We start from the raw sequence: 14,839 nt of genomic DNA, 5'->3' as shown, positions 1-14,839 counted from the left end.
ACTTTTAGTCATTTCCGTCAATTTTCCGTTAAAACTAACGGAATCGAGCGTGTGTCCATCACTGCCTTAACTAAATGGACTAACGCTAAATTGACGGAAATGACCGAAAATGTTAAATTATTGAAACATGAGGGACTAAATGTGTTTTTTTGTGAACATGAGGGGCAAAATGGGCAATCAGTTCAAACTTGAGGGGTGGAAACTATAATTTCCCCATTTTAAAGAAGATCTGGCCCATTCACTTTCTAAAACAGAAGCACCAAAAGCCCAATCTATATGGGCCCTAGCTCTAATTTCAATTTGCTGAAGAAAAGAAAATTAAAATTGGAAAATGAAAAAACCGAAGAAGACACACGATGGAGGAGGAGAGAATGGCGCTGCGGCCTGCGAGCCGACGGAACAGGTGGCGCCGCCTCCGACAATGAGGTAATGACCTTCGGTGCGTGCTGATTTTCTTACTTTCAACATCCAATTGAGTTTCGGCATGAAAATCAAAAGCTAGTAACTGCATGAAAATCGATTTTTTGCTCGGGAATTAGACCTTTTCTTTTTTTTGGTTTTAATCGTAAATTCTGGATCAACAATGCATGTGATTATTTTTAAAATTTTTATTTTAATTGTTCGATTACGTGTTTGATTTTCGGTAATTGCGGTTGCTGATAGTCGATTAGTGGTTAATACTTCATGTATGTGTACTTGATTAAGTGTACTTATAATTGAAATGGCAACTACTATTAGCTACTAGGGTTTGAAACAAGGGTATAAATTGTAGTCCCGTAAGGGATGTCCTAGCGGTTGGAGCAAGTGAGCTTGTGTCGATTGACCAAGTTCGAATTCCTTTGCCAACGGGCGCTAGGTCGAGCTTGCGTCAATTGACCAAGTTCGAATTCCTTTGCCAACGGTCGCTAGGTCGAGCTTGTCACACATGGTTAGCCTAGTGTAGTTTACGTCTCTCGTAGGCTTTGCAAACTATTTTACGAGAGTTTAGGTTTACCCATTGTGCCTATATGGTTGGCTGCGATTTTCTTTATTACAGAAAAAAAAAGGGTATGAATTGTATTTGCAAACTATTATACGAGAGTTTAGGTTTACCCATTGTACCTATATGGTTGGCTGCGATTTTCTTTATTACGGAAAAAAAAGGGTATGAATTGTATTTGCCTGCACAACATGTGATTTGATATGGGAAAACCTCAATATAGAAAGTTTTTGAACCAAACTTCCAATTATTGTATGCATATTTCTAGAAAAAGATGACAATATTAAGTTTTACTGTCCAAAATGAGAAGGTAAAATTTGATGAGACATATTTGTAGCCTCCAAATTATCGGGAAGCGTATCACCCTCAAGTGTCGAAAATTTCGAATCCGTGACGCTAGAAGCTGAAATCTCGCAACAAAGAATGATGTTGTAGTGGCAGATCATATGCTATATTCGTCACGGAATTTCGTCGTTTTTCAATTGTTGCAGCTGTTTCTGTTGGAAGGTTAAGAGTAATGGATATTATTTATATTCAAAGTCAAACAGTGCGTTCATCTTGCTTTACTTACCGAAGAAGACAAATTGTTAACAAATCAAGTGCGTCACACCACGCACACCCCTCAACCGCCTCGAGCTTATATTAATGGGAGAGGCAAATACTGGTTTTGCACATTTTCTCTCTTCAATAAATTATCTGAAATGAAAACACACGTCCCTTGTTTCAGTGAGAATCAAGAGGGATGTCACTTGGTTGCAGTCTTCAAGTTTGAGCCTCAGGTTTCGTACTAATCTCTCTCTCTTCTTTTTTTAAGAATCTATTGTAGATGGTGTGTAGCTCAGTCGCAACAATCTTTTGATATATTTGTATAAGAATATTCCATTTATTTCCTTCCCAACTATTGTTTCCTTTTGAACTTGAAGTACTAATGGTTGGTAACTGCATTTTTTTTATGATATTTCTTGTATAAAACTTGAGGAAATCTTTCAAACTCAGACTTGGATTATTAAAACAGTCAACACCATGAAAGTTCTAATACGAGAAGTACTCATTTAACAACTAAAGCTTTACTTTCTCCGGTATTTTACAAAAAGAATGCATGTAAAAAGAAATAAGCAGTGAAAAGACTAAAATACAGATGACTAATTTTTTGATCCTTTGTTCCGTAGCAATATGTTATGAGTTCCATTTTTTAAATGATTCATATGGTTAGAAACTTCATGGCTTTCATATGCAAAGAGTAATGGTTAATCTACATGATAAAATAAAATTCCGTAAATAAATGCTACCTATTACCATATTTTGCATGTATTTCAATGTTCACTTTCATTATATTTGCACGGGTTTCAATTATATTCACTAGGTTCTCACCAATTCACACAAAGGTCTTTTTATCCGAGACATGCTTTACTTTACACTCAAAGAACTTTCAAAACTGTAGTGATTTTTATTGATACACGTCAGTGTATATGTTGTAACTAGTAAATTCAGAAGGAAACAAAAACGATAAAACAAAATTCTTATGCATCTATCTGTGGATTTTTTCTCAACGTGTCGATGTATCTTCCTTCCAGGATGTCGTTTTCCGAAAGGAAGTGCAGAAAGTCTCCGAAGCTCACTCCTTCATAGGCCAACGGATGTTGCTCATCGACAAGTTCTTGAGCAGGTATTACTTTCTTCTCTATTTCCAAACTGTGAAGACTTGCAATCGAAAGACGCTTCTTTTCCGAGTTAAGGCATGCTCGATGTACGACACTTTTGTATCGGCCATTACTCAGTACTTCCATATGATCGCCCAACTGAACCACCAACCCTTCTTTTATTACAGGAACGGATTGCCATTTTCCGTCGTTGTCCATAGTTTCTAAGCCCCGTTGATTTTGGAGTAAAATGGTTAACAGTCCATAATCCGAGTGTGGGGGAAGGCCTAGTGTTAGATTCGGCTCTGGGCAAGCCGGATAAAAGTTTACTGCCATGACCTGTGAGCCTTCTTCGATGTCGTTCTGTAAGTAGTCTGGTTTTAGACCTAAGCTCTCGAATAATACTGCCATTAGCTCTTTATGCAAGATATGCACAGCCTTTGCGTAGTTCCCCATTTTCTCCCTGCAAAAAATAATGCGTTAGATTTCGAGAATAAATATTCTCCGTTTTACTTAAAAAAAAAAGAGAAGCTTTGTGAGTTGATTACTTGTAACTTGGAGGATCCGACGGCCACAAATCGATCCATCTTGAGATTGGATTAGAGTAGTGTTTGATAAAGTCTCTCCAATATTTAACTTTATCATTGACGTAATTCAGACTGGTCCCGTATCTTACAGGCTCACGAGCATCAGTAGAGGCAATACGCATCTTTTTTTCGTTCGGCATATCGAAAAACTCCGCAGCAACTTCTAGTGCCTGATCGACAATCGGGATCGGAATTCCATGGTTGATCACCTGCATAAGGTGGTACGCATTTTCGTAAAGTTAAAAATGCATGCATAACGTAGAAAAAAGTTGACGACATGTCTGCTCATGCACGTAGTGAAAAAAAGGAAAAAAAAAAGAAGAAATAAGTATATTCAATACAAAGATCACTCTGCCTAGTAATTATTTTCGTGGAAAAATTCGTTTTATAGTTGAACTGATTTTATGCAATCATAACACTATATGTATAGTTTGTTAATGAATAATGTTTATGTACCTGAAAAGCACCTAGTTCCTTACAGGCCACATGCACTTGTTCTATAACCGTTGATCGAAGCAAAGGGTTTCCTAAAGAGGAAAGATCTATAACGGGCAAAGATACGGTGGAGGAATGTGGGCCATGGTCAAGGGTCGGGCGGTGTGATTGTGGAAGTATGTAACAATCGGGAACACTGTTTACGCCCATTTGTGAAAGTGTCGTTGCACTCGTGAAAGAACATTTTGAGGTACCTTTATTTTCTTCCATAATCAAATCTCGTATTTTTTTTTTCTTCTTTTGGTTTCCTAGTATTTTCTCGAAGTTACGGGTTTTGTGACAAGTTGATGAAAGTGATAGCGTTTTGCCCGTTATTTATAAAGCCGAAAACATTACAAGTAAGTATTATGCAATCGACGTGTTAATTAATGTAAGGACAAGTGTTTTCTTGTACAGAGAGTTGAATTGAATATAGGATACTACTGAATGTAGGATGAATCCTTTGTCATGATAATGCGCGACTTGTTTGGCTGCATTAATTCGACTTTTTTCGCTTCATTAATGTGTGATGGGGAAAGGGACAAAAAGATGTAAGTAAGCCACTTCTCCCACTTGGAAAAATAAAATAAAATAGAATAGAATTTATTGCACTGAAATAAGTAGTGATTTCATTGAGATTTCTTGTTATGAATCTTATATTTATCTATTCGATGACGAATGAATTACCAGGTAATCTTCTGCTCTCGTGCAATAGCTTGCAATACACACGAAAATGTAAACACGGCCAGATTTTTTAGTGCGATAGTGGGAGTTGCACACCCCCCCCCCCCCAACCCATTTTTTTCTTTTATATTATTATTAAATATATTGCGCTCGTTTGTTATAGCAACAACTCGTACGGGCTTCTAATTATAAATGTTGAATGAAAAAAAAAAGGGTAAATAGCATTTACCCCCCTGTGGTTTGAACTTTGTGCACATGACCTCCTTCTACTTTCAATATAGCACATGACTCCCTTAGTCCTTTTGTTTTCAAAAATTTCCTCTTCCTAATGAGGGTATGATTATTTAACAAGTGGAATACCAAGGGTGTTATGTGTTTATATTAAAACTACAAGGGGTCATGTGCACAAAGTTCAAACTACAGGGGGCTGGTGGTAGTGTACTAGTTGCGGTCGAATAGGGTTTTTATGTAAAGTCCATGATGTCATTATGTAATTGGAGAGAAAAACGGAGTTTTGCAAGCCTGATATTTATCGAAATCGCGTCACCGAGTGGAAGTACACTAAATTTGAGGGGCTATGTTGTATTTATGCGGTAAGGGTTTCTTTTGTTTGATAGCTTGATTTTTGGTACCGGTGATGTATCATACTATTTTAATAGTGCTCACTTTCTTACTTTTTCACTAGGAAAAAGAAAAGGCTGCTTAATCTTAGTTTTAAATTGATATATATCTATATAAAAGAAAGAAACGGTGGGTAATCCTAAAAAACTCTAATGTTATTTATGTAATTACATATTTTTAATATTTTTTTTCTCTATTAATTTCTAACTATAATTTTTAACAATTATCAAAATTGAAAATAAGTCCCGAAGAATCCTATCTAATAGTACTTTTGTAACTATTTACTTTTAATATTTTTTGTCTACTAATTTTTTAACTATAGTTTTCAACAATTATCAATCTCCTATTTTTCATCAATATATCTCAAATCTTAAGAGATAAAGATAGAAATACGTTTCTTTAAATCTTAATCTATATATTTGGATTACAAATTTTAATATGTCAAATTTAAAAAAACTAATGTTATATAAAATATGAATAATACTATATTATTAAATTTTACTATGTTAGTATACTATATTTTCTTATTATGTATTAAATTGATTATTTTTTTTTTACTTTTAAAATAATGTCCTGTGCATCGCACGTGGAAAAAATGCTAGTTTTATATAGAAGGGAAAACAATATCAAATATTAGCACTTTAAAAAATCCTTTTTTTTTTCAGTAAAAAATTGTTTCCGATTTAAGTTTAAAAAGTTGGAATATCAGAATTTTGAATATTGGAAAGAAAAATGAGTTCCAAAATTAAAAGTTCAAATCACATCGAGTCGGTGGGATCAAGAAATAACGCTGAGTTTGGAAGATTTTTTTTTGTTCAAATGTGTATATATTATAAAACAATAATATAAAAAATATAATTAGGATTTCCGAAAATTAAAACCAAATAAAAAATTGGAAATTATTTATTTATAAAAATCATTTTTTTTTCGTATTTTCACCCATGAAAAAAAAATGATACATATTTGTTTCGTTTAGGATTGTATTTTTATGGGTAAATTACAACCACCTTCCTGAGGTATGGTCAAATTACGAAAATCCCCCTCATGTTTGGGTAATTACAACCACCCCTCAACTATAAAATTTAGTGGAATCTTCTAGATTATATGGACTATTATCACTTTTGTACCCGTTTTATCCCATTAGAATTCCACATTTTGAAGAAAGATGATCATAATATGTGTTTTTTGGTTTGTATATATTGTGATGCATCAGAAACTGTGTTTTTACACAAAAACGAGTACAAACTATAGCACATTCCACTAAATCCAGATGATTATGTTGAATTTGACACCATAAGGTGGAGGTGTAAGAAAAAAATCATAGTTAAGGGGTAAATGTAATTATCCAAACAAGAGGGGTTTTCTTGTAAATTGGCCATACCTCAGGGGGGTGTTTGTAATTTACCCATATTTTTATATACGTTCATTTTTTGGAAATCTTGGGAAGTTTGGAAATCTTGGGAAGTTTGTAATATCTATGATATTTTCAAATCATAGATATTGCGAAATGTATCTATTAGGCGGACTTCTTTTAAAAAATGAAATATCTTAAATTATTATTACTAATTTTATCAATGGCTTTTTTTCCCCCTTTTTCAGTAAATTACGAGAACCCCCTTGAGAAGGGGGTAAAGGCTTAATTACGAAAAATTCTCACCGTGTTTTCATAATTACAAAAAAATCTCACCTGTCTTGAGTTTGACCGTGTATCCTAACAGAGCAGGCATTTTCTCTGTTTTACCCTTACGCATAGTAGTTAAACTCGCGAGATACCGCGATATATATCGCGAGGCGGCATTGATCTTGAAGATTATGAGTGATAAATTAGTTTTTTACAAATTAGAGATCAAAATTTGAACTTTGTTGATGTTATTTTTATGAGGAGTTATGACTTCTGTCCTATTTTATGATAGATTACTTTTTTTTTTAAAAGAAATTTGGAATGAGTGGTTTGACTTTAAAATATTAAATTTTACATTTTTATAGTATTTTTATTATATAGATATATATATTTTATTATTTTTAATAGTTGGTTAAATATCGTACGATACGATAGTGATCCGAGTTATATATATATATATATATATATATATATATATATATTGAAACCTTACAATAAAACACCTTATGCATTGTTAAACATTACAATTAACTCCATAAAATCAGAAAGGAATGTGACTACGAATTTATTTTTTAAAATCACATAATAAAACAGTGCCATCATTTCTTTTGAAAAAGGGGCCTTTTTGGTTTGGGTTGAGTTTCGGGCCGACCCATTTACTGATTGAGAAAAAAGCCCGATTCGATTTATTTCCAATTCTCCCCGCATGGGCCCAACTCGGAAAGGCAAGCGCAAGGGCAAATTCGTACTTTCTAAAAGTTTGTTTTATGTTACACCCATGAATTTCATCGATTTATAATATTTTATTTTTCAGATAAAATACATAGGAGATCCCTTTCCAATGTGATTTTGTTTCTCATAAAATTTAATTTTCTTTTACACTGTATTATTTTATTAGAATTTATATAGTTGTTTCTCTTGATATATAATAATTTCACAACAATATTTTTGACTTTAGTTTAAAAAAATTGACCAGTTATTAGCATTAATATATTTAAAAAAAAAAAAATACATAATGAGATTAGGTAGTAGGTTGAATATTTCTCTACACTGCAATTGGCTAACTTCCACATATTAAACTCTACTTAAATATTAATCTCTCTCCCTCTCTCTCAGTATTAACAACTCTTTATATTTTCCATAAACTATATATTTCGAATGTTCTTAATTTGGCAAAAAATAAAATAAAAAAAAGTCTACATTTATTCATTTATTGCAAACCATAACATGTAAATAGGACAAAAGTAAAATATATATTCTCGCAATAATTTTATATAGTTTCTAATTGATATTTTTATATTGTGTAATAATAAATTATTCCAAGATTTGACAAAATAGACCAACCTAAAAATCTTCACATGAAAACTTTAGTTAAACTAAGATTTGGTTAAGGTTTGGTGAAGTATTGACTCTATAATTCGTATTCCACTTTGTCGCCACAAATTAAATAAAAATATCTAATAAAGTTGACCAATAAATTTTATTAGCGAATTACAGTCATCCCTGAAGTAAAGTCAAATGAAAAAAGGAAAACTTGACTACGTATTATCTTATAAAAAATATCTATTTCATTAGATAATTCGACACTGTTAGGGTGGATATTAAGACAGTACATAATTGAGGAGCTGGTTGTAATTATCTAAACACGATAGACTTTTTTCGTAATTTGAACTTACTTTAGGATCAAGGGAAGCGGTAATTTGCCTGTAAAATATTAACATTATTTCCGCATTTTTTACACAAATTAAGTAACATCTAAAAAGTTGGCCTATAAAATAATAATAGCAATTTCACAAACTCCTTGTGGTAAAAAAAAAGATTATAAAAGAAATTGAACAAGCAAAGATTATTTGATAAAGTCAATACGCGACAATATTTTCCAAAACTATCATTAAATTGACCAAGAAAAAGTGAAAAAGTATGTCATCATGTTAAGTTGTTAACCTAATCTCTCTCTCTCTCTCTATATATATATATATATTTTATTTATTCTAAATAAACCCTATATATATTATGTACTAATTAAACCAAATTTAATTATATTGTTAAATAATAAAATCTCTAAAGATTCTTTCAAACAAATCGGCCAGCTCAGCCATTTTTGCAAGAGGATGAGATGACTTGACTTGGCTCGGCTCATTATATCTAAGAAAAAATAATATAAATTAAATTTAATCAATCATAAGAAAAAAAAAATTAAAATTAAAATTAAATTCTATGTAAATACATGTAGTATGGCAAATAACTTAATATAAAATAATTCAAAGAATTAGGTATACAGGCATGTGGAAGTTAGCTTCCTTTTCCAAACATTATATATATATATATATATATATATATATATATATATACATACATATATTAATTTAAGACAAGATTGAATGGTTCTTTGGAAATTTTTTTACCTGTTCTGTTTTTGAATATTTCTCTGACATTAAAATAAAAATATTACTACTTCAAAAGCTGTCTATATAAGTTGCACATTCCATTGTTAGAGAACATAAAATTTTCATATTACAATTAATTGATCAAATTAAATGGCTCAAGCAATAACAGTTCTCCTTGTTCTTCTCATTATTTCTCCGGCAGCATTTGCCGTCACATACACCGTTGGCGACACCAGAGGCTGGACTACTGGCTTCGACTACACCACCTGGGCCGCCGGCAAGACTTTTACTACCGACGACTCCCTTCGTAAGTTTTCTCCAATCAAATTATCTTGCTATATCTTTGTAGATATTTTCTTGATTCCATCATAAATAAATAAAAAGGTGACGAAATGGTTTTGTTTGGGTTCGTAATTGGAATATCTGAAGTCGCAAATGTCGTTTCAATTTTACTAATACAGTTCCAAATTCTCAAATGTGTTTCGAACATTTTTTCTTATTCGGATTTGACAAAATTCAAAACTCAAATTTTGCGGTTCACAAAATTAGCTTTCTAATCCAACTTGAATCAACTACATCGAACGTCGTGTGAGAGTGTTTTATTCATGAATTTTAACAAACATTGGATGCAACTCTAATGAACATTTATGATGATGATTTTTCAGTGTTCACCTATGGTCCCTCCCACACGGTGGATGAAGTAAATCAAGCCGATTATCTGAGCTGCAGCACCACTAGCCCGATATCCTCCTCCGCCACCAGCCCTACCACCATTGACCTAACCGAAGCCGGTACGAGGTACTTTATCTGTGTCACCAATGGCCACTGCGCTCGCGGTCAGAAACTGGCTGTCACCGTCACCGCCGCGTCCGCCACTCCCGCCTCCCCACCACCGCCCGCCGGCGGCGCCGCCCCTTCACCACCCTCACGAACTCCCACCACTCCGGCTACTCCTACAACTCCGGTTACTCCTACAACTCCGGCGACCCCCGGCACTCCACCACGCACAGGATCTGCTCCCCCACCGCCGAGTGGTGGTGCCGCCGCGGCTTTGAGCGGCAGGAGTACTGGATTGGTGGCTGGATTATCAGTTGTTTTGGTGGCTGTGTTTGGGTTGATGGGCTAGGCAAGAGGCAGTGCTATTTTTTTTTTTTTTTTAATTTAATATATTTTTTTTTGGTTTGGGTTTGATTTGTGATCACGTTGTTTGATTCTCATGTTTCTAATTTTTTTTTAATTACCATTATAATTGGTTGCTTTTGAATAACACTTTATGCACGTTAGGATTTGTTTTCTATTATGTTTATGTAAATTGAGAGATTATTCAATAAATGGTATCTTTTTTTTGTTAAAAGTAAAATGTTAAACAAATCTCTTCTTTCTAACCTATTAAAGTTGTTTCATAGGGACCAAATATTTAAGGGCAACGTATACTCAAATTATGAAAAACACCCTCTTTTATTTGAATAATTACAATCAACTCCTCAATTGTATATTGTCTTACACATCCACCCCTACAGCTTATCTACTGAAATAAAGAGTTTTTTTCGTAAGATAAAATACATAATTGAGGGATGTGGTTGTTATCTTCCAAACATGAGGAATTTTTTTCGTAATTAATTAGAGTTCACCTCATGGGTGGCGATAATTTGACCAATATTTAAAAATAAGAAAATAAGACCGCGTTTGTTATTAATAAATTAATTAGGTGCCAACTCCACCTAATACCGTGTCAATGATGATGAAAAGTCAAATATCTCAACCATTTTTTTTATCTTATTATAAGGAATATAAATCTAATGATCTCTCCATGTTCATCTATTCTAATTCTAGTCGTAACTTAAATAAATAAATAAATAAAACGAACCAAATTATTTTATTAAAAAACATTAAAGACGACTTACATTTTAATTACTTTAAGTAGCAAATATGAAGATATTATTTTGGTCAGCTTTGAGCCCAGAAAAAAGATGAAAAAGTCAAACATCATCTTTGCTCTCAATTTACTTATGTATACGTGTGTATTTGTGTATGTCTATATATATATATATATATATATATATATATATATATATATATATATATATATATATAAACAATCTATGTAGATAATTCACTACAGCGAAAACACGAAAACTTAATTGGGAATAAAGAAAGAAGAAAAATAGGGAAACTATCCGAATATAGAGAAATTTCTGATTTCTCCATTGCAACTGGATGCATGCTCATGGCCAAGTAGTGCTAAAGTAAGAAATTTCGATTCATTTTTTTGATATAAAAACACGCATAAGCAATTTCGATTAATTTCTTGATATAAAAAAACACACACTAAAATTAATTACTAAATATATCCCGAGACGAGGAAATTGGAGAAGAACTTACATAGGTGGAGGATTATTCCATCTTCTCTTCATCTCAGACTTGGATCGAACCTCCTTTAGTTTCCCATCTAATCCGTAGTCCCTTTCCATTACAAGATTGATTCCTTCGTCTGAATACCACCCAACGCCTATACAAAGAATGCCGTCTTTTTTCACATCCACATAGGCGGTCACGCCACCAGGTAGCCACAAAACTGAAACATCTTGCAAATCCAGCATTTCTTCCTCTCCAAAATAAACGACATTTTCTGGCAAATTTCTCTTTTTAAGGTTTTCGGTGCACAGATATACGTAAGGTGTGCTGTTTTGTTCCTCGATTGTTGTTATATCTTCACCGAATATAGGTGTGGCGCTCACTTCAAATACCTTCCACGAGCCTGTGAGCTCTAATGGTTGGACCCTTTTTCTCTGAGAAAACGGCTTCAAATCTAGCTCCAACTCGCTGTCACAGCAAACATGTTAATTACGATACATTATAGCGGAACGAGGAAGGTTGCATTTGGAAAAATAACTTCACTGGTAGAATTTTGAAATGCATGAACAAATCGAATATTCTCTGTAAGTGTGACAGATCCGATACCTGGTGTCGGGGATATTGGAGGGACTAACCCATTCTTCTTCATAAACAGCAACCCTCATTATTTGGATATCCGAACCCCCATTACTGAATTCTATAGTGTGAACAACACGCAATCTTTTGTGGCAACCTTTAACCAAACACTACAAAAGGGAACGTATAGAGCAGATTAAATTAGTGTATTTGCTCTCATTACAAATTACACCACTCAGTAGAGTGGAAACCAAATCTAGCTGCAGAATTTGCCACGGCTAAGTTTACATCATTTAGAATAAAAAAAGATGGCCGTTTAAAAAACGAAAGCAATAAAAACAAACGTTAAGGCAAGAGAAAAACATACTTGTTCAAACTTGAAAGTTGGGGAAAGGAAATATTTGGAATCGTCGATTTCACCTACTGGAATATCCACTGGGCCTCTCGAATAAGATCCATCCTGAAAGTTCATTCTTGAAATGTTATAATAAAAACTCAACCATACGAATAATATAATGCCACAAAAACATATTTGTCTATAATTAGTGCTAATCTCGTTCCAAGGCAATAATTAAGCTTCATTATGCCAATACTGAAATAAGAAGATCATAAATCAGCTCATAACAAGTTGAATAGGTTACTACCTCAAAGAAAACAAGACCAGGTTCCATCCCCATAACATCTTCTTCCATCACGTCAGTTTTTCCAAAGTCAAACGATTCAATTTTGGGCAAAGATTCATCTTGTATTTTATTTCCAAGACCATCTCCCTTATGCGGAGCTTCACCGCAAGGATTCAATGTGACCCATTTTACTGTGCGATGTATTTTAGAACTCTGATCCCCAGAAGTAGATGGCAACGCCTCGATACGCGTCAAAGTATAGCAATCGAATAAGTTCTGATTCCTACTTCCAATGTCTATCGGCTCCATTTCTGCAGTAATGGGCGAATACACTGCTCCCACTCCCTTCCATATACCACTGACACTACTTGCAAACGTATACCATGCGGGAATAATAACTGGATCCTGTAAGTGTAACCATGACACCTCGTTATTCAACTTCCACGCAGACAAGACTGTTTAATATCATACACTCTCGTTTATTGGACTGATACGTTACAGAAACCAATAGATAAAAACACTTCCGAAAATTCATTTTCCAATTTCCACCGACTAATACGACTGGACATATTCATTATTCAATGGCGTACTTGGTAATTTGGATACCACGAAACGCAAAATCTCGGGTTAACTTACGATCAGACTCTATTCACTAAATGATTCACATAGCAAAAACAGAATCTGGAACATATATAAAACCTACGTGAACACAAGCAAACAATATGAACAGTAAAATAATATTTCAGCGCAAAATCAGCAAATGCGAACCATTCCGATACATTATCCGATAGTACCTGCGTTTGTAAAACTGTTTCGACTTCCATGAACATCGAACCAGAGACGAGAACTCTATCACCTTTCCTGGCAACATTCCTCACTCTCTTCCCTCCCCTTTTCTTCTTCCTCCTAATTCTACTCTTCTCCTTGTCGATTTTAGGCACCTCGTTGTTGTCTATACTCCACACGTTCTCCTTCCCCTTCGCGCGCGCTTCCACTCTTCTGCAATTAGCTTCAGAATTATCCAAACGGGGACTAATTCCGCCGTTAAAATTGCACGATATGAATTGACGAGAGCTCCGCCTGCGCGTCGGAAAAGCGAGAATCGAGCGACAATCAGTCGGATTTCCGAGGAATTGGTGGCGGCGGAGACCTTTCTGGAAGATGCTGCTGCTGAAGGCCGTTTTGCAGGCGTCTATACATGGCGATAGCATTTGCTTTACAGTCGGTGTGTGCGCCTTTTTTTACTGCGTCTGTATATCGCAATTGATAACTGTGATTTTGAATTTTAGGGTTCTTGGATTATTTGGTACTCTGGTGGAGAAGAAGGTGATTTACTGGAACATTGGGGATGAGACTTCGCACTTCAGCAGCGGCCATTAAAATATCTTCTGTTGCTGAAATCGTTGTTGGGAAACGCGACTTTAGTTTGTACTTGGTAAACAAATTAACTTTTTTTTTTTTTTTTTTTAATAAATTATTTTACTATTATTTCTTAAACTTTATTGAGTAATGTAGGCCTTTGTTCTATTGAGAAGATTAGTTATGATTAACTAACTAATTGGACCTTGTTTGATGTTTGATAAATCCAATAACTTTTTATTCGACGCCGAAATATTATATTATCACGTCATATCTTAGTTTTTAAAAAGTTTTTTTTGTTAGACGTCGCGGAATCTGATAAAATTATTTAGTTTTCAATCTATTTTTTAATCTTAACTTAACTAATTATATATTTGCAACCAAATGAGATCTTCATGTACGAAAGTACTAATTTCGTAAGAGTATTTATATTTCCACGTGGCGATCGAGGAATCAACGGATCATAGAAAAGTGGATCCATAAATCTTATATTACGAAAATTAATATGCCAAATAACTTAAAAATAAAAAATTAAAGAGTAAATTACAACCATCCCTAGGTATGGTCAATTTATGAAAAAACCCCTCTCGTTTGGATATTTATATCTACCCTCAACTATAATTTTTTGTTACACCTCCATCCTTATAGTGTCAAATTTAAAACAATCATCTAGATTTCGTGGATTGTGCTCTAATTTATACTTATGCTAATATTTTTTATGAAATTGTATGTAAAATGGTGTTCCATTACACAAAATTATAGCTTTCAAATTTTCTCTGAGGGTGAAAACTGAGTTAATGAATAGTTGAAGGGTTAAAGTGCAATTCCACGTGGCGGCGATAATGAAAAGGGAGAACTTATTCCTTTCCCGCCTAAACTTGCATATTTTCCTTTTCCACAAGCTACCCCTATTACGTCAATTAAGATCAGCGT

General features: G+C 33.9%; 3 protein-coding genes and 1 long non-coding RNA gene across 4 annotated transcripts; 2 read left to right on the top strand and 2 right to left on the bottom strand.

Annotated features, from left to right (window-relative positions):
* Positions 1-2,499: 2,499 nt before the first annotated feature.
* LOC105954749 (2-oxoglutarate (2OG) and Fe(II)-dependent oxygenase superfamily protein) lies at positions 2,500-3,937 on the bottom strand. The gene is made up of 3 exons (XM_088815050.1): positions 3,663-3,937; positions 3,168-3,415; positions 2,500-3,082 (listed from the first exon to the last, which is right to left on the bottom strand). Exons 1-3 carry the CDS (start codon positions 3,909-3,911, stop codon positions 2,500-2,502), a joined length of 1,080 nt encoding a protein of 359 aa, XP_088671176.1. The 5' UTR covers positions 3,912-3,937.
* A 24-nt stretch (positions 3,938-3,961) lies between these two features.
* LOC148772468 (uncharacterized) lies at positions 3,962-5,060 on the top strand. The gene is made up of 4 exons (XR_016029547.1): positions 3,962-4,039; positions 4,117-4,231; positions 4,371-4,520; positions 4,729-5,060. It is a non-coding gene; the product is annotated as an uncharacterized LOC148772468 (long non-coding RNA).
* A 3,910-nt stretch (positions 5,061-8,970) lies between these two features.
* Positions 8,971-10,347, top strand: LOC105954765 (mavicyanin). The gene is made up of 2 exons (XM_012978445.2): positions 8,971-9,300; positions 9,659-10,347. Exons 1-2 carry the CDS (start codon positions 9,144-9,146, stop codon positions 10,117-10,119), a joined length of 618 nt encoding a protein of 205 aa, XP_012833899.2. The 5' UTR covers positions 8,971-9,143; the 3' UTR covers positions 10,120-10,347.
* Positions 10,348-11,235: 888 nt separating this feature from the next.
* On the bottom strand, positions 11,236-13,952 carry LOC105954829 (dihydroorotate dehydrogenase (DUF3598)). Its single transcript, XM_012978520.2, has 5 exons — positions 13,342-13,952; positions 12,569-12,952; positions 12,292-12,384; positions 11,955-12,094; positions 11,236-11,816 (listed from the first exon to the last, which is right to left on the bottom strand). The coding sequence occupies exons 1-5, from the start codon at positions 13,756-13,758 to the stop codon at positions 11,372-11,374; spliced, it is 1,479 nt and encodes a 492-aa protein (XP_012833974.2). The 5' UTR covers positions 13,759-13,952; the 3' UTR covers positions 11,236-11,371.
* Positions 13,953-14,839: the final 887 nt, after the last annotated feature.

Source organism: Erythranthe guttata, chromosome 2 (assembly GCF_056151865.1).
Source record: "Erythranthe guttata isolate IM_541 chromosome 2, IM_541, whole genome shotgun sequence".
NCBI classification, from domain to species: domain Eukaryota; kingdom Viridiplantae; phylum Streptophyta; class Magnoliopsida; order Lamiales; family Phrymaceae; genus Erythranthe; species Erythranthe guttata.
This window is presented reverse-complemented; position numbering and strand designations above follow the sequence as displayed.

Bases quoted from the DNA above. Each gene is read 5' to 3' on its own strand.
- LOC105954749 (XM_088815050.1), bottom strand. From the start codon at position 3,911: ATGGAAGAAAATAAAGGTACCTCAAAATGTTCTTTCACGAGTGCAACG. The intron at 3,416-3,662 runs GTACATAAACAT...CACCTTATGCAG, and splicing joins AGGAACTAGGTGCTTTTCAG to GTGATCAACCATGGAATTCC. The intron at 3,083-3,167 runs GTAATCAACTCA...TATTTTTTGCAG, and splicing joins TCGGATCCTCCAAGTTACAA to GGAGAAAATGGGGAACTACG.
- LOC105954765 (XM_012978445.2), top strand. From the start codon at position 9,144: ATGGCTCAAGCAATAACAGTTCTCCTTGTTCTTCTCATTATTTCTCCG. The intron at 9,301-9,658 runs GTAAGTTTTCTC...ATGATTTTTCAG, and splicing joins TACTACCGACGACTCCCTTC to TGTTCACCTATGGTCCCTCC.
- LOC105954829 (XM_012978520.2), bottom strand. From the start codon at position 13,758: ATGCTATCGCCATGTATAGACGCCTGCAAAACGGCCTTCAGCAGCAGC. The intron at 12,953-13,341 runs GTACTATCGGAT...TTACACTTACAG, and splicing joins AAACAGTTTTACAAACGCAG to GATCCAGTTATTATTCCCGC. The intron at 12,385-12,568 runs GTAGTAACCTAT...ATGAACTTTCAG, and splicing joins CTGGTCTTGTTTTCTTTGAG to GATGGATCTTATTCGAGAGG.